The 18,062-nt window shown below is 48.5% G+C and overlaps 1 protein-coding gene across 19 annotated transcripts in view; it reads right to left on the bottom strand.

The window, feature by feature from the left end:
* Positions 1 to 571: 571 nt before the first annotated feature.
* CACNA1B (calcium voltage-gated channel subunit alpha1 B) overlaps positions 572 to 18,062 on the bottom strand; it is a 309,668-nt gene continuing 292,177 nt past the window's right edge. For 9 of the 19 annotated variants that reach the window (XM_054083988.1, XM_054083987.1, XM_054084000.1 and 6 more), the window contains 10 exons: positions 16,783 to 16,891; positions 14,771 to 14,878; positions 12,996 to 13,108; positions 12,013 to 12,140; positions 10,293 to 10,431; positions 9,666 to 9,776; positions 7,863 to 7,898; positions 4,913 to 5,120; positions 4,535 to 4,746; positions 572 to 2,370 (listed from right to left, as the gene is read on the bottom strand). In XM_054083988.1, coding sequence (XP_053939963.1) covers positions 1,834 to 2,370; positions 4,535 to 4,746; positions 4,913 to 5,120; positions 7,863 to 7,898; positions 9,666 to 9,776; positions 10,293 to 10,431; positions 12,013 to 12,140; positions 12,996 to 13,108; positions 14,771 to 14,878; positions 16,783 to 16,891 — 1,701 coding nt within the window. In that variant the 3' untranslated portion in view covers positions 572 to 1,833. The remainder of the gene's footprint in view (positions 2,371 to 4,534; positions 4,747 to 4,912; positions 5,121 to 7,862; positions 7,899 to 9,665; positions 9,777 to 10,292; positions 10,432 to 12,012; positions 12,141 to 12,995; positions 13,109 to 14,770; positions 14,879 to 16,782; positions 16,892 to 18,062) is intronic. The other 10 variants (XM_054083991.1, XM_054084006.1, XM_054084005.1 and 7 more) reach the window with 4 other exon arrangements.

The raw sequence follows: 18,062 nt of genomic DNA on the forward strand, positions 1-18,062 counted from the left end.
CTTTCCCAGGCTCAAAGTGCACAAAAGAAAGAAATCATCCAACGTGAGAGTCATCGCGAGAAACACAGAAATCTCATCCCTGAGAATCAGAGTTAGAGGTTTTGCTTAGTATTATTTTTGTTTAACCTTCTCTTCCCAGACAAGAAAACCAAAACCCTCTCCAACTGCACTCAATGCAAATTATGCACCGTGGAACGTGGCCAGAGCTCTCGCAGCCCGACCGTGACTTGACATGCAGTGTGAAAGACGCTGCTTCTCCTGCAAGAGCACCTCTGCAGATGCTGTACTTTTCCACCTGCATCTCTCCCTCAGGACCTAACCGCTAGTCAATGAGAAAAGGCCGGCTTTGCTTGCTGCCCTCACTTCCCTCCCACCAAGAAAAATATATCTAGAAAAGAAAAATAAGGAAACAATAAAAAGGCCAACAGAACCCAAACCAACCCCAAAGCATGTTTGCCTTCCCCACTGTAAGCTTCCAACCCGGTACTCGAATACACTGTCCAGTAACGCAACACGGGGCATCGCGGGACCTCCGAGATGAGCGGCTCCCCCCGGCTCTGCCCTCCCTCCCCTCCTGCCCCTCCCCATGCTCGCCCAAGGTCTGATGCAGCGAAACGAGAGGTTGCATCGTCGCTGTGAAAGATTTCAAAGGTTAGGCACTTAGTAGTGAACAACTGGAGCATTCGGTAGAAACGGTGGGACCTGGAATGACAATTGGACTAATTTTCTACATAAAGAGTATTTTTTTTCTTTTTCTTTTTTTTTTTTTTTACTGTACAATTTACAAAAATGCACACAATGAAAAGTTAAAGTTCTATCTAATAGCTTGATATAAAACCAATAACATTCCTTCTTCTCACCCCTATGCTTTTTCCTCTTTTTTTTCTTTTTGTTTGTTTTTTTTTTCCAGATTTTTTTTCCTTTAGTTGTTTTTTGCTAAATCAAGCTTATATTGTAAACAAGACAAAACAGTGAGGGCGTGTTGCGGTTGACAGGAGAGAGGGATGGAAAGAAAAGTCTCAGCAGCAAGGAAACAGTCCTTACAAAGTAGCTCTCTTGTGGCTTTATCGTGTGTCAATGTGAAGGACCCGACATGGTGAGTAAAATAGAAGAGATCCACACGGCAGCGGTGTCGGAGCAGAGTCCTGGTCAGCTCGGGGTGGGTGTGTGTCACTGGCTGCGCCGAAAAGGATTGCTGTGGCTGAACATCAAGTCCCAGCGGACTGTCCTTTGTTCTGGTCTGGGTTTCTCCTCTCCCAGTTTCTTGGGTAGATCTCTTCTTTCTTAGCGGTGAACGAGATAAAACATGGATGCGCTCGCTATTTGTGTGTGTCCGTTTGCAACCCCTGACTCCCACCCTGACCAGGGGGAAAAAAAAAATATAATAAGATATTAATTAAGAAATAGCCCAACCAAAAACTGCCCAACCAGTCTGCTTTTTCTGCCAGGGAAGGTGAGGATTGCTCTTCTCTCGGCTTCTCGCGCATCGCGGATTTGGCATCTGGTGCGTGTCTTTGAACTAGACAAGGCAGTAGGGAGGCAGGCGAGAAGGGGGGAGGGATGTGCTCCCCCCGCTGCCCTCCCCCTAAGGAGGGGGCCTTCTTCCTCGATTGGTCTAGTGCGAAAAAGAAAAAGAAAAGAAAAGAAAAAATAAAGAGAGGAGAGAGGCTGCAGGAGTGTCTCCAGACCCAAGGCAGAGCAGTTCTCGTGGCGGGGGCTGCTCCACGGGCCCCCTCTGGCCCCGGGCGCCACATGCGTCGGAGCGCACGGCCTTCCAGATGATAAAACTCATCGATTTTTAATGCATACACCTTGAAGGGCTTTGCCATGCCGCTAGCACCAGTCATCCTCATCAGCTTCGTGGTAGTAACTACGTCCTCTGGTGCCAGTCCCGGGGCCCGTGTTGAGACCCAGCGTGTAATGGTAGCCGTTGGGCACCCTGCGGATTTGGTGAGACTGGGAGGTCAAGGAGGAGACGTAAGAAGTCCTTGAGGACCGTCCGGAGTTGGTAGCCACCGCCTCCTCGAAGGTGAGGGTGTCTTCTGGCACCGCACGGTAGGGGCTGTCGGCGTCATCGCGGTGCCCCAGGTACGGGTCGGAGCCGATGCGAGCCACCGCCGGCGCGGGTGGCTGTTGGTCCCCGCGCAGCAGCGCGTTGTGCTCGGACAAACCGCGGCTCAGACGTCCCGGGGAGAAAGTGGGCAGGCCGGTTTGGAAACTGGTGAAGTGCACGGGCGAGGAGTTAGCGGTCTTGTAAGTGATGCTGGGGCGTGGGGTCAGTGGAGTCTGTGGGAGCTGCCTCCGACCCCGGCATGGGGTACTAGCACCAGATGTCGACAGCAAGGGGCTCCCATTAACTGAACCACTGCCCTACATAAAAATTGGAACAAAGCAAATCAAAAAATAAAAAAGGGAAACACCAGACAAACACAAAGGCAGGCAGGTATCAAACAGAAGGAGAAGCAACAGAAGGGAGAGACAAGTCACAAGAGGAAAGAAAAGCAAAAAAGAGAGAGTTTAGACAAGCACAGTTAGGGGGAGGAGGTTCTCGAGAAGTAATTCAACACGAGATGTAAAGAGCTGGAGAACTAAAGTTCTGCGAGAGGTAAATAAGAACAGAAACGATCAGAGCATCGGTAGGACGCAAACTGGCACACAGCTCCAACAGAAGGGGATAGTGTCTGGAGGGAAGGCATCCACATCATACACGGGCTCGACATGCGCCTTACCTGGACTGGGCAGGAGCACCTCAAAAACCTACAGTGTTGGGGTTTTATGCATAAGCAGTTTTGCAAAATGGCACTTTCTGGTTTGGGGCTGATTTTTGCAGAATTTCACCCAACAGTTCTGAATGCTGATGTTGGGGATCATTTCTATGGGGAGATTTCGATTGGATCTTAGGAAGAAATGTTTTCCTGTGAGGGTGGGGAGGCCCTGGCTCAGGTTGCCCAGAGAGATCTTGGCTGCCCCATCCCTGGATGTGCTCAAGGCCAGGTTGGATGGGGCTTGGAGCAACTGGATCCAGTGGGAGGTGTCCCTGCCAATGGCAGGCTGTGGAATTGGATGGGCTTTGAGGTCCCTTCCAACCCAAACTATTCTATGATTTAAAGTTCTGTTAAGCTGAACAAGTAAGAAAGGAGAGACATGGTGCTAAAAATCAGTGCCATCTTCCTGCCTCTCAAAGCAGAGGGAGAAATAGAACGAAAAACTCATCTGAAACACCAGATGAAGGCCAGTCAGGGATTGGAGCAACCGAAGATGGAAAAGACCTGTTGGGATGCAGTCCCTTCTTGCTATGGCTACACAGAGTGCCGGGTGCATTGAACCTTAAACTGATGTCACATCTGCCCCCACCTGAGAACAACTGTGCAGAAGACACCCTGGGTGTCTCCAGAGCTGCGGGGCAGCAGCCTTTTAGCACTCACTGCTGCACTCAGCCTCTGATGCTGCAGCCCAGATGCTGCCAAGGACCATGCAGGGGGAGAGAAAGGCATAGTACAGGGTAAGGAGACAAAAAGCTGCTTCATTTTGCAGCTATTGGGATGCTACAAAGTGTCTTCATTTAAATCCTTCCCCTGGGCTCTAACTCATTCCGAACACAGAACCCCCTCCTGCTCCCCAGGAGCTGATGTCACTGCAAGGGCTCACGGCTGACGGCATCGCTCGGCCCCTCCTGAGACACCTGGGTGGTCACACACCGCAAGCAGGCTGCAAACTCAGGGAGACTGGAGCATGGCCTGAGCCTCCCTCTCGGCACTGCGGCTGTGCGAGATACTTGGAGATGTTTGCAGGGATCAGGCTGACTTGGAGCTCTCTCCCCTTCCACCGAGTCCCTGCCTTCTCCTATGTTCCTCCTCTGTCTTACTGTGATCTCTCCTCCCAGCTAGAAAGCACAGTTGAAGATTGATTTGACACTAAGGAAAAGACATTTTTCCTTAATTTTCAGAAAACTAACCTGTTCCACCATACAGGACAGCTCTGAAGCCCCACAAGAGCAGCTGAAAGATCCTGCTAAGGTGAGCCAACCCTGCTGAAATCACAGCTACCTGGAGTCCCTGTACTCTCTCACATCGGCAAGGATTTCTCTGGCAATCACCAGCTGTTTGTGCAGAGGGCAGCAGTAGGTGCTGGATTAACACAGCTGGCAGGGGAACAGGTCAGGCTCAGCTGCCCAAGTCCCAACCCACTCTACCAGCCTGCCTTGGCTCAGGTTGGCTTTCTCCACGAGCATCAACGACTGTCAGTTCTCAGGTCTTCCAAGCTGCTCTGCTGAAACTATGGGTAAGGTGTCCTTGGCAGCTTGTTCTCTGTAAGACGCCTGAGTCACTCGCGCTGTAGGTGGCTACTAAAGAGCCATGAAGTGACATTTCCATCTCTGTCATAAATGTGAAGCACCAAGCAGGACCTCAAACGCTTTACCTCCTACTACCCGGTCTTTCCTACTCTGTCTCCTTTATGGCAAACAAAACATGGGAAAGGCGTGCACATCCCCAGAAGAACTTAAGGGTTCTTTTCCCACCCTGCATCTCCTCACCTGTCTGTGTGGACCTTGCTCCGGCCCTCCATTGGGTGAGGTGGGCCTGCTCTGATCAGCAGACTTGGGCTGAGAACGGTCCCGGCTGCCATAGCGGTCGCAGGAGTAGAAACGCTGCTTTTCAGAGGAGGAGGAAGAGTGCTGCTTCCTCTCTTGGGACCGTCCGCGTTCCTGCTTCTTGTCCTTGGAAGAAGACTCACCAGAATGGGCCACTGAAAGAAAAACATTGGTTGGGAGTCATCAACACAGGAGGAACACCCAAGTGTGGGGCAGGGAGGTCCCCCCATGCAGACAGGACCCCAAAATAACATCAGATAGCCACTGTGAATCATGAAGGGAGGAGGACATCAGACAAATCTTCGTTTGCCCAGCCCTTACCAGCTTCTCCATCGGCCAGCTGATGAGGAGACCTGTCCAAGGACTTCTGCTTCTTCTCTTTCCGCCGGTGGCAGCGGTGGTGATGGTGGTGATGCCCTTGCTCTGGTGGCATGCGCTCCAAGGAGTACTCATAGAGGTGCATGGCGTGAGGACGCTGCGGGGTCAGTGTGGAGACGGAGCGCTTCATGGGGCTCGTGTCCGGGATGGGCTGCAAGGCAGACAGAGGGACACGGAGCAGAGTGAGGGCAGGCGCTGCGCTGTGCTCAGACGCTTGGTTCCCAGCATGGGGAGGGTTTGACGGTGAGAGACAGGGGCAAGGAGGGGAAGGAGAAAAAGGGTTAATTGGACATAACTAGAATGGGCAGAAGGACTTGTGGAATGGTAGGTTGAGTGCTAAATTTGAGGAGCAAATGTGATCTCCATTTGCTGCGATGGGCTTCACTTTTAGCAGTGGGCCAATCCACAGGTACCATGGGCGTGGGGCAATATGCAGCACTTCACACCAAACACAGCATCACAGGAGTCAACGGGAGATGAGCAGGGGCATAGGGCAGTACGGTAGCCAAGCGTCTCACAAGGACATTTCTCCAAGACTCCTTTCACCCAAAGCTGCTTCAGGGCCTGTGGTTATCCCAAAGCAACTCCAAAGAGGAAAGCATGAAAGCTTTGCTGGGCTTCACATGGAGAGGGAGAAATCTCAGGAATAACAAGTAGGCAAGGTACAGGCCAAGCCACACAGTAATTACCTCTATCTCCCTGCAAATGAAGATGCCTCCCCTAAACATTTAAACCTCTTTTCCTCATCCCACCATCACTCCTTGAATCCCCTGTGGCTGGGACAAGCAGGACAGCATGTATTCCTTTGCAATTCTATCAGGACATCTCCAAAAATTGACTGTTTGAATCTGCTATTGCTGTTTTCAGATAATCCTTGGCTCAAGAGCCAACTGTCTGCGTGCAGCACAGCCTCCCACAGGCTTTGCTGGGCCCCGTCCCCTTGCCAATGGCAGCTTCAGGCTCTGCTCCCTTCCCTTTGGGTTGCAAACCTTACAAGGATGTTCTGCAGAAACCAAGACAAGTGGACCGCAGGACAGCTATTCTCATAGCCTTGCCCTCCTCTTCTGCTCAACAAAGGTCAGAAAAGAAGGACAACCCCCATGTTTCCTTCTCTTCTGCTCTGCTGGCCTCCAGTTGCATTGCAGCTGGCTTTGTGGTGCAGACGGGGCTTTATCCATCCTCTGGAGGCTTCCCTGGGTCTATCACTGTGTCAAAGCTGTGTGGCAGAGTAAAGACCTCAGAGCACAGTGGTCCAGCCTGACGGGGAGGGAGCTCAGGATGTCCTCCGGTCCCTCAGCTCTTACACTTGCATGAATTCACAATCCAATATGTGCCTCCAACAACAGGTCTGCCAGAACATTTACTTTCTTCACTGTAACCTTTCTAAAGAGCCCTGTATTATTTTACTGTCTACGCTATATTGTTTGCTTATTCCAAAACTCAGATCTCTGCTTCCCTGTGATATTTACACAATGCAAAGCCAGTTGTTTTGCAGCTCTACTTGTTATTTTGAGTGGAGAGAACCACTCTCCCTCCCCGTGAGCCATCACAGGCGGTTTGTCTTGTGTGCAAAGGTGCGGGCTGGGTTTTTTTGTTTGAATTTTTGTTTGGTGCTCTCGCTCTTTGCTACGCTGTCACCCAAATTTGGTTTGGGTTGGAAGGGACCTTAAAGCCCATCCAGTTCCACCCCCTGCCATGGGCAGGGACACCTCCCATTGGATCAGGTTGCTCCAAGCCCCATCCAACCTGGCCTTGAACCCCTCCAGGGATGGGGCAGCCACCACCGCTCAGGGCAACCTGGGCCAGGGCCTCCCGATCCTCACAGGAAAACATTTCTGCCCAAGATCTCATCTCAATCTCCCCTCTTTCAGCTGAAAACCGTTCCCCCTCATCCTATCTCTGCACTCCCCGAGTAAGACCCCCTCCCCAGCTTTCCCAGAGCCTTTCCACTCAGTACTGGAAGCTGCTCAAAGGTCTTCCTGGAGCCTTCTCTTCTCCAGACTGAACAATCCCAGCTCTTTCAGCCTGTCCTCATAGCAGAGGTTCTCCAGCCCTTGGATCATTTTTGTGGCCTCCTCTGGATCGACTCTTAACAACTCCATGTTCTTCCTGTGCTGAGGATTCCAGAACTGGTCACAGGGCTCCAGGTGGGGTCTCACCAAAGTGGAGCAGAGGGGCAGAATCCCCTCCCTCATCCTGCTGGTCCCACTTCTTCTGAAGCAGCCTAATGTTTGCTTACTGTAAAAACTGAGCTGAAGGAGGGCAGAGAGGTCTGTAAACTGGATGGCCTAGAGGGCAAAAAGTGAAAATACTTCCCACTAAAAACACCGATGCAGATTTCTAAGCCTCCAGGAAGAAGACAAGAGAAATTTCCCAATGAAAACATCCCTATTGATACGAAATGAACATTTCTCTTTAGACATTGGACTTGATTCTGTGCTTATTCCAGGGACAGAAGTCGCTGCTGACACTAATGGGAGGTGGCACAGCAATGAATACCCTTTCCATAAAACCCGACAATGCTCTCGTTACGTTAGCGGGGCATGAACAGACTCCCCACAAGCCTCGGGAGGCTGCACCATAACCCTTCAGCGAGTTACTAATTGCTTCTTCATTACCCAACTGATTGTTTGCACTTTCTAAATTCCTGTGCAACAAGGCATACAAAAACAAATAAATAAGCCAAACAAACAAACAAAAACTCCCTGCTATTACAGCGTGCGGCGTGCAATTGTGGATAGAGGGAACTGCAGCAAAGTGGAAAGAGATAGCGTCTGCGTCGGTGCAACATTGGACTCCAAATGAGAAGGGGGGAAAAAAGTAGAGGGTTAAGGAAGGTTAATTATTTCTTAACACGAATTTAATAGGGTACAACTTAGTGCAAACTACATACTGCTAGGTAACTCCCAGGTGACCGTGCTTTGCTCCTCTGCAAACAATTCGGACAAGATGAGAGACATTATTTGAAGCAGCCCCACAGTACAGCCATTGTCAGACATCACGGCAGATGTGCAGCAGACACGATGACGACAAGGGAGGGGAGGGAATGGGGGAGGAGGGCAGCAAAGAGGGAGGAGGTGAGGTTGAAAGCACAGGAAGGTTATTTTTTAAAAAAATGGAACATAAAAATACAGAGAAATCGCAGGCAAACGGAAAGGGAAACATCCAGAAACAGAAAGCATTGCAAATAAGAGTTAAAAAGAACTCAAAGTTTGGGAGTAGGGAGGGAGAAGGGAGCAGAAGCAGCACATGAGAGGGAGGGTGGAGGGCATGGAGGGGGAAAGACACACACAGAAAGTACATTGGTTATTCAGCTGAAGATACAACCACCAAAACATTGTATTATTAAATGAGGTTAGATCTGCTCAGATATTATGGGCCTGATTCACAATGGGCAGCTGCGTCCTGGCAAACACACACCGTGCTGCTGCGAGAGACTCGCTTTGCAAATACCTGACTACCAGAGAGGAGTTTCCCAAGGAAAGGCTCATGCTGCTGGCGGTGTTGCTGCCAGCTGCATCGCCTTGGAAGGAAAGATGCTATTTCTGGTCTAGAAGAAAGGACAACTTTGTTCTGGGAAGGGGGAAGGGAGGGAGCGTGGGTTAGCTTTGGGGTCTGTTTCTTTTATTAAGCATGTTGAGTAGTGTTTCTGATAACACAGAGAATCCCAGCTCTCGTACAAAGACTGCAGTTTCTGAAGTTAGCTGGGAAATTTCTGAGCCGATGAAGGGTAGCTTGTGCCAGCCTGAGCCCATCAGCAAGAAGATAATATCAGCTGGAGCTATTGTTGTGTATGTGATACGCAGACTTTTAGTTTTAGGATGCAGCATATTTTTCACCTTCTACTTCCCATGGAGAGCAAAGGGAACAGCCCACAGCCAGGTGCCGCTCCCTCCTGACTATATGAATCAGGCCCTTTGGATGAGAGAGACAACTATGAGTGGTGAGATGTTCTGAGATATAAGAGGCAGGACAGGGCTGGAGAGCATCTGGGACAACAAGCTAGCAATGGACATGTGAAGCGCCTAAAAATGATGTATGAAAACCATGAAATCCAAGTGGTGCCGACAAGTTGCCATAGAAGTCAACTCTAATGATGAGGTTTCTTTACAAAAAGTTAAACAAGGAAAATCCTCTACAACATTTTGCTGACCAAAATCACAACACAGTATATGCTGAATACTGTGGGAGGATGTTTAGTGTCTCAATGCAGCCTTCAGGCATAGGCTCCTTAGTATTTTCTGTGCCTATGATGTTCCTCAAAGATAATCACAGCACATCTCCAGCACTTTTTTTATGGCTAAGGCATGGGAACGTGCCTTGGGTGCCTGTCTGGGTAGATGGAACCCAACTGTCAGCAGGGAACATGCATTCTACGAGTAAACGCTGGCAAATGGTATTGTCTCTACTTAATCAGAACAGACCCTTTGGGGTAGATAGTCAATAGTCAGCTACCCAGACAGAGGTATATCTGTGGGCTGCTTTTTGATGCAACCAGGGAGGAGTAAAACTGGCGGCAGCGCTGTGTCTACACATGAATGCCTGCCATCCAAGCACAATGGCTGGTTACCTTGTCCCCGGGTTCAGCAAACAACTTTCAAAACAAATATCTACAAGTAACTTCCAAGCAGAGAGAAGGTACTGAGTTCCTGACCCACTTTCAGTCTCCCACCACCAGTAAAGCCTCCTCGCTCACCTGAGTTTCAGCGGCCAGGCGCGGCATGGAAGCTGCTCGCCCCTGGCTCTCCAGGCCTGGTTGGTGCTCTCCATTGGTAATTGTGGGGCTGATTTCCCTCATTTCTACCACCTGATTGAAAGAAGAAACAATTTCAGCAGCAAGAATGCAAACGCTGGCTTTGAAGCCATCATCTAAGCAGGCTTCTGCTAAGTTTAATTTAGTTGTGAAGAGAAGCTGAGAGGAGAAAGGGTAAACTAAGAGCTGTAGAGTGCCCGGGTTGTCTTCAACAAGGACAAGAGTGGGCCAAGCTCTTCCACCAGCCATGGCAATGAGCCCCATGAAACCCATGAGACCTCTTCTCTGAGTCTGCATACAAATCACAATGGGATTGGGACAATGAGACAAGCAGGAGGAGATAACCCCATGTAACCTATTGCAGCAGACACGTCATTCCAGGAAAAGTATGTTCCCACGTACAGCTGTCAGACTGCAGAAGATATCAGATTTATTTTCCTCCACAATGCTCAAGCAAACTTTCTGTTTTAAGAGAGAGAGAACAATACTTGTCTCAAGGCACAGAGGTCCTCTACAGCTCTCAGGAAAGTGTCTAGCCTGATATCTAGTAAGATATCATCCTGTCTTCACCTTTTTGCTCACCCGTTCAATGGGGATTTCTTCTGAGTGGCCTCGTTCAAAAGCTGGTGTCCTGGTTTCGTAAAACACATCCTGGGTGCGTTGGGTCCCCCAAGAACTGGACTCTTTGATCCCACCCTCAGGGGCTGGTCTGTCAGAAGAAAAAGAGGAAAAAAGATTAACTCTTTCGCAATGAAATTTTGTTGACCTTATTGTGATGAAGGCAAAGCTTTCAGGTTTCATTTATGAAACCAGTTGTTGGAATAGCACAGCTCCTGATGAAGCTGTAAAGTCCCCTGGGTTTAGCCAAGGCCACTTTCTACGTAGCTCGAAGATCCCATGAGCAACAAGGAATCCTGTGTTCAGGTTTGAGCATCTTGGTACAAAAAGGACATTGAGGTGTCAGAGCATATCCAGAGAAGGGAAATGAAGCTGGGGAAGGGTCTGACGAACAAGTTTTATGAGGAGCAGCTGAAGGGTCTGGGATTGTTTAGTCTGGAGAAGAGGAGGCTGAGGGGAGACCCTGTGGCTCTCTACAATTACCTGAAAGGAGGTAGTAGTGAAGTGGGTGTTGCTCTCTTCTCCCAAGTAACAAACAACAGGACAAGAAGAAATGGCCTCAAGTTGTGCCAGGGGAGGTTTAGATTGGATATTATGCAAAATTTCTTTACAGAAAGAGTGGTGAAGCATCGAAAGAAGCTTCCCAGGGCAGTGGTGGAGTCACCACCCTTGGAGGGTTCAAAAAGCTTGTAGACTTTGGGAAATGGTTTAGTAGGCATGGTGATGTTGGTCTGATGGTTGGACTTGACGATCTTAAATGTCTTTTCCAACCTGAATAATTCTGTGATTCTATAAGGAAACAAAACCAGCTGGCACACTTTTTTTTCAGTAATTGAGGAAATCGACTTCTACAGCTTAAGTTCTGATGAAGAATGAAGAATTTTGGAGATCAGGCAAATTACATATGCCAGACTAGTCAGGCAAATAGCCCTAAATGACATCGGTCAAACAAATGCTAAAGTACATTCATTGAACATAAAGTGGTACAGCTGGCCTTAGGTTTCACTGTTGAGTCTGATGTTTAAACCTTAGATGTCTATCACTAAAAATCTATAACACTTATGACCCAGAGGAAAGTCACCTGAAGAGGAACAGGAAATAGAGAATTGATTAGGGATCACTGTTACTATAATAATTGGGAAAGCTCTCTCTGGGGGTATTATTTTGCCAAAGAGGGAGAGTCAGATTCTGTCCTCGAAAGTCTCAAGAAACTCTTGCTGCTACCAAATGCGATGACCTTGAGGGACCTCTTTGTTCCCAAGGACCTTTTGACGCCCAAGAACCCACTGCATTTGTGGTTGGTGGGTTGGGGTTTGCTGGGTAGTTTTGCAGTGATTCTAAATTCCTATTAGAAACTCACACATCAAACTAGCCACGATGGAAAGCTCTCCAAATAAGATGCAGAGACCATTAAGAAATCAAGCAGCTATGCAGAACCCAACGCTATGACCACATGGATAACTTCCCTGAGTGAGGAGCAGAGCTGCACGCAGGCATTTTGGCAGCCACCGGTGGGAAATTGTCCCAGCCATGGCATGAAGGGGCTGCTGGTCCTGGTGTCACCAACTGCTCTGCCCCACCTCCAAAGCAACTAAACCAGTGGTTGATGCATCCACCCTGCATTCCCCTTCTCTGCGTTACAGCTTTGGTGGGGACGTCAGGGGATACTCACAAAGCGCCCCCGTTGTTGAGTGAGGCGGAGCTTTTCTGGCGAAGGAACGCTTTTGCGTTGTTGAATGCTGTGGGTTGGGTTTGCTCCAAAGTGGCCTTCAGGGGGTGGAAGAGTGATACCGGTCCAGGCTGTGAAGCACAAGGAAAGCTTGTCAGAGAGAGAGCTGCATATAGAGAAGACTGACTGCTGTACATGTTCTAGTTAACAAAACATCCACATTTTTCACCCTGAAAGATCAGCCTAAGAAAAAACACACCCCAACCTTCCCATAGCTGTAAGAGGTTCTGAAGGGCAATTGCTACCCTCAAGCTCTGCATGGGCCAAAGTTGTGCTGTGTTCCCCCTTCCCTCGAACAAAGTATTCCCCCAGTCTCCAGAGCGCAGCAGGAATTGCATACACTGATGTGGGCAAAAGGGCTGTACAGTTCAGGTGGCCCCTTGTGACACTGGGTCCACTGTAGCATCTTCTCTGTGCCACAGACAGGCTGGCCATGCTGGAAATCAGCTGGATCCCGTAATCACTCGGTATTTGTCCTATTAGAAACCACTGGGGTTTCAATGCCAAGCAGGTTATCATAGAATCGTAGAATGGTTTGGGTTGGAAGGGACTTTAAAAATCATCCAACCCCCCTGCCATGGGCAAGGACACCTCCCACAGGACCAGGCTGCTCAAGGCCCCAGTGAGGAAGGAATATGTGGAAATACTTTCAAGAAATACGAGAAAATCTTCAAATCTATTAAAACTAACATTATTTTGTGTAATTCCCATTTTCAAATGTAACTTAAACATTATACAGCCCAACTACCATCAGCTTCCAATAATTCTTTGGTGTTCCAAAGAAATTTCTTGGTGTTCCTAGGACACTTCTGAAAATAGGACCACCAAATGTCACTGGACGGGTCTTGGAAAAGATTACTGGACCAACGCTGGAGAAGAGGCTGCCCAAGAAGGAAGACCAAGTAGGACACCTTTTGGCAGAGTACCTGGCACAGGCCTCCGGCAGGCTGGTGGACCTGTTCTCTGCTGTTCTTATTCTGCTTGTAGAAGTCAAATATCATCAGCGCTGCGTAGACCTTCCCCACAGTCATCTCATCAGCTGTCAGCAGGTGGGGAAACACAGCAGAGACGTTCAGGTGAGGAACAGGAAAGGACCAGGAGAAGAGAAGAATAAGTCAAAAAGCATGAGAAATAGCAGTGAATAGGCATGAAAAACAAAGAGAAAGAAGAAGTGATGTTAGAATAACGAGATAAAACAGCCACAGAGGAGTGAGGGAAAGAGAAAAATAACCAAGAAAGAAAATGTTAAAAAACACTTCTTTAGATCTTTGCTTGTTGCTGTCTTTCACATCTGAGCAGGATTGCCCCTGCCTCCAGCCTTCTGTGGCAAACATTCACAGAGACCATGTAGAAAAAAAACAGGCAGGAAAACTCTGAGGCATTGTACGCATTGCTGACAGAACTGCTAAATTAATACCAGATCCACAACCAGCTCCTTATCAACAAAGGACCTTTATTCCTATTTCTTTGAATTACAGTCAATCTGGGCATAATGAGCTAATACACATTTAAAGAGTATTTCATTTTTCCAGATGTCTTTTTTCATCCTCACGGCTACCAGCCCTGCCCAGCAGCTGTAGAGCAAAGAGTTAAAGCTGCAGCCTTAGAGGCATCAAGAGAGAAGGAGAAGACTTTAGCAGTCGCTACCTACTGATTTGTACCTCTTCAGCTCCCTCATTTTTCTTAATTAACAGTGCCTTTATTGCTCTGTAGTGTTTCTCACTTAATCAAGAATCCAGAGCCCTTGTCTTGGACAATCGAGATAATGGCAAACTCTCCATTTTCTCAGCACATTGGCCCAGGACATCATCAGGTAACACAAAGGCCTTTAGCCCCAGAATATCTCACTTCTAATTCTGTAAAATTCTCAGCAAACTTAACCTTTCTTCTGGTTTTGTGGAGCCTACATTGTAGAAATTTCTCTCCCGTCCTGTACGGCACAGGCTGGAGGCAGACAAAGCTATAAAAATCACAGAATGGTTTTGGTTGGAAGGGACCTTAAAGCCCAACCAGTTCCATGCCCCTGCCATGGGCAGGGACACCTCCCACTGGATCAGGTTGCTCTAAACCCCATCCAACCTGGCCTGGAACACCTCCAGGGATGGGGCAGCCACCACTGCTCTGGGCAACCTGGGCCAGGCACTCCCCTCACAGCAAAACATTTCTTCCTAAGATCTCATCTAATCTCCCCTCTTCCAGCTGAAAACCGTTCCCCCTTGTCCTATCTCTGCGCCCCCTGATCAAGAGCCCTTCCCCAGCTTTTCAGTAGCAGGAGGTTGCTCTAAGATCTCCCCGGAGCATTCTCCAGGCTGAAAAAAACCCAGTTCTCTCAGTCCGTCCTTGTATCGGAGGTGCTTCAGCCCTTGGATATCTTTATTGCCCTGCATTGTTCCCTTATTGGCACTGGGTTGTTTGGGGTTTATTTCCTAAATACAGGAAATCTACTGTAACAGAAGGAAATGCATGCCTAGATGTGACCTCAGGTTCCCTGCTCCTCCTGTGACCACAGCATGGAGGTGTGAGCTGTGAGTCCTGTGGAGATGGTCCCTAGAACTGAACAGCACTTAGATTCTTTGCTGCATCCTCTGGATGACTGCACACCTAGGTGGGGCTGGGGACAGAGATGGGAAGGAAGAAGAAACCTGCTCTGGGCTTCTTAGGTGGCTGGGATGGGTTGGGTGCTCATTGATGAACCACTTACGTTTGTGAGGAGGTACCAGCAAATCCAGAGTCTTCTGGGAGAGATTGGGCCAAACGAGAGAGATCTCCTTTCTCAGCTCAGCATCACACTGGTGCTGTTTAACACCCCCTACAGCAAGAGAGGGAGAGGAAGGTGGAGAAGAGTGAAAATATAAACTGCAAACGCATACCACCACTTGCCCAGCGGACGGCGTTGCCCCTACTCCCATTTCTCAAGAGCACCGAGCCAGCACCAGTTGCAGCAGATGCTGCAAAGGGAATGGGTGACCTCCTCCATGGCAAAAGCATGTGAACTCAGCACGACCATCATTGCTTCAACCTGCTGTTAGTTGAGGTTTAAAGTTAAGCTCAGACTTACTCTACCTAACTGCAGGTGCCTGCTCATTTTGGGGTGTCAGCAAAAAGCAGCAGCACCTCCTGTGTGTGATGCAAAGGAGCTGGTTTGAGGAGCTGGACTAGGAGCAATGCCATGATGGATTATAAACCTCTCCACTAACAATTCATCCTGAAGTCTTTGGCGAGGAGACATAAGCACGTTGTTCTGTATCAGCAGCATCAAACGGCAGCTACATCACAATGTAAAACAAAGAGCCCAACACAGCGTCATTATTCAAACGGCCAAAGTGAGCTCTCAATACACAAGTGGAAAGTGATTAAAGTACATGTAAGCCAACAGGCCAGCTCCCAGATGAATGCACCGCACAGTAGGCAATTAAGTAGTTCATCTGAATGACAGAGATTAGTTTTCTAAGAGAAAAGTAATGGGAGGAGGCTCTGGGTACTCCTCTACATGGTGGTTTGAACTCCCACACGGAAACTCATTAGGGAGGGTTTATTAAGGGCCTGTTAGTCCCACTAAAGACTCAATTAAATGTAGCACATGAAACCTATTCAAACGAAGCACATCACAACAAAACAGGTCAAACCCTCACAACTCACAGTGGATAGAAACCTTAGAAAGTACCCAGGGCTATCAGCTGAGCTCTCTGCTCCGGTTCCTTTCCAGTGTGCAGATAAAGCAAAGGCTGAGGGGAGCCTTTTTCAGCTGAAAAGGGCTGTTTCAATTACTGTTGTTGACAGGTAACTAGAAGCCTAAACCAATACAAACTCTCAGCATCCGTATTCTAGAGGTTGTTACTAAAATAAGGTGCTGGCCCCTAAAATTGCAGGTGGTCCTAAATGCATCTTTAGAAATGAGTGTCTGATGTGTGGTGTCATCACTTAGGTGAGCTCAGGTGACCTCAAAATCTTGTCTTCTCCCAGCAGTGCCTACCCAAAGCATCAAAGATAAAGTTTAAGCAATATATGACAGAGGTAATTAATACAGAGAGGTTGAAAGGCTGGCTTAAAATCACTTAGGAAAAGCACAACATCCTAACTCGGCCCTGCCCTTTGCTTGTAAGAGCACTGTTACCTCATGTTAACTTTTAAATTAGGTATAAAAGTGCCTTGGCCAGTCATGCCTTGATTCTGACCCCAGTCGGCTTGATTAAATAGTGAAATGACCCAGAGAAAAGGTCAGTGTATTTTATTACATCGCTATGTTTAATTGGGAAGTCAAGGGTATGCCTGATTAAACACTTAAATAATTAAATTTTATCTCAGGGTGGAATGCAGTTCACTGCATTTGGAGTCACTGCTTCGCTGCCAGCAGACAGTGATTGGAGAAGAAAGGCTGGAATAGTTAAGAAAAGAGGTATGGAAACTCTTATTTCCATTGTATAGCAACGCGCACAGGGCTTCTCAGAGAGCTCCCAACTGGGATGGGCAAAACTCCTCGACATCTCATCTACAGGGATGCGTCTACCCTCAAAGACAGAGTGGTGCTCAGGACCCCTCTCTGTTGCCCACCTCCAAAGCTCCCCTGCCCTCGGGTGGTGGCAGATGGCAGACAGGCAATAGGACAACAGGAATTCCAACTGGGGCAGGATTTTTGTGGGTTCGGAAGGATACCAAGCTAAGAGAAGAGTTGGGGTTTGAGCCCATGTGTGCTGTCAGACACCTCCCTCTCACCTGAGGCAAGTTTGATTTCTAGGGCAGTGCGGATCAAGGCCATCAGCGTGGATGTGAAGTGGACGGTTAAATCTTCAGGCGAGATCGGCATGTTCATCCGCACCAGGCGCTGAAGAAAGAAACACAGTGGCTGTAAGTGAGGGTTGGGATTCCACCCCCCACCCCTTCCCTACCCCCTGCAAGCCCTTATTAATAGCCACATTACAAATGTGTTAACTTTTTGTGCATTGAGCTAAATCGTCTTCTCTATAAAGATGTCGGGTCCTTTTCAAGAGCAGATCTGAGCTGTAACGGTGGCTGTAGTAGGTAAACAATTGATTTGCCAGCATTTGCAGTCCTTGAAAGAGAGGTCTTCCAAAAAAAAGTCAGTTTGAATGTTCTTAACCCATTTCAGAGCACAGCACCCTGCTTCTGACTGTCTCCAACTCTGCCTGCAGCCTCCAGGCACGCAGCTGGTACCCATCACCCCTACCAAAGCAGCGTGTTCAGGAGATATATACCACAAAGTCAACTCTACCACCCTTTCCTACATCAGTTACCATCACCTATATTCTGGTTCTACAACAGGAGAAACAGCAACAAATGGGACCTTGCAGCATCGAGTAAGGTAAGATGATGGAGGATTTGCATCCACCGTCCAAGGACGTGGCACCATCCAGAGAGTGCCCTTGCCAAGGTGTAGGATGGGAGGAAGGCAGTTTTGGTGGCAAAGACAACAGGGGGCACGTGAATACTTTGTACAGGAGCTCTACAGCCGCTGGAGAGGTCCCGTAATGATGCATTTTGTACATAGTCTAAAATACACTAGAAAATAAAGCTGGTCAGCCCTCTGGAGCAGTTTGGGTCTGGATGCTAACAGGTAAAGGCGTGCAACATCCTTTTTACTGGAGACATGTAGGTTCTGCTTCTTATTTCTTTTCCCCCTGGGGGTATCCTAGGAACTCTGAATGTCTCCTCCTCTCCTTCCAGTAAATGAGCTACATGGCTCCATTCAGACCTTACCTGTAGGGGTTAACATGAGCAGGACTATAACTTCCCCCACAATGTTCTCTCAATCCAAACATGGAACAGTCCCTCAGGATCGATATGTCCCAAGACCTGGTAGCAAATCCTTCTCCATCACCAGCCAGGACCACTTTTGATGGGGAAAACTCATCATTCTTGTAAGCAATGAAGTACCTGAGATTGCTTTGGAAAGCTGTGGCTTCCTTAACACTGTTACCAGCAGAGAGTGTAAATGCAGGCGGGGAGCAGCACTCTCCAAGCCTTGCTGATAACCT

Source organism: Cuculus canorus, chromosome 19 (assembly GCF_017976375.1).
Source record: "Cuculus canorus isolate bCucCan1 chromosome 19, bCucCan1.pri, whole genome shotgun sequence".
Classification (NCBI taxonomy): domain Eukaryota; kingdom Metazoa; phylum Chordata; class Aves; order Cuculiformes; family Cuculidae; genus Cuculus; species Cuculus canorus.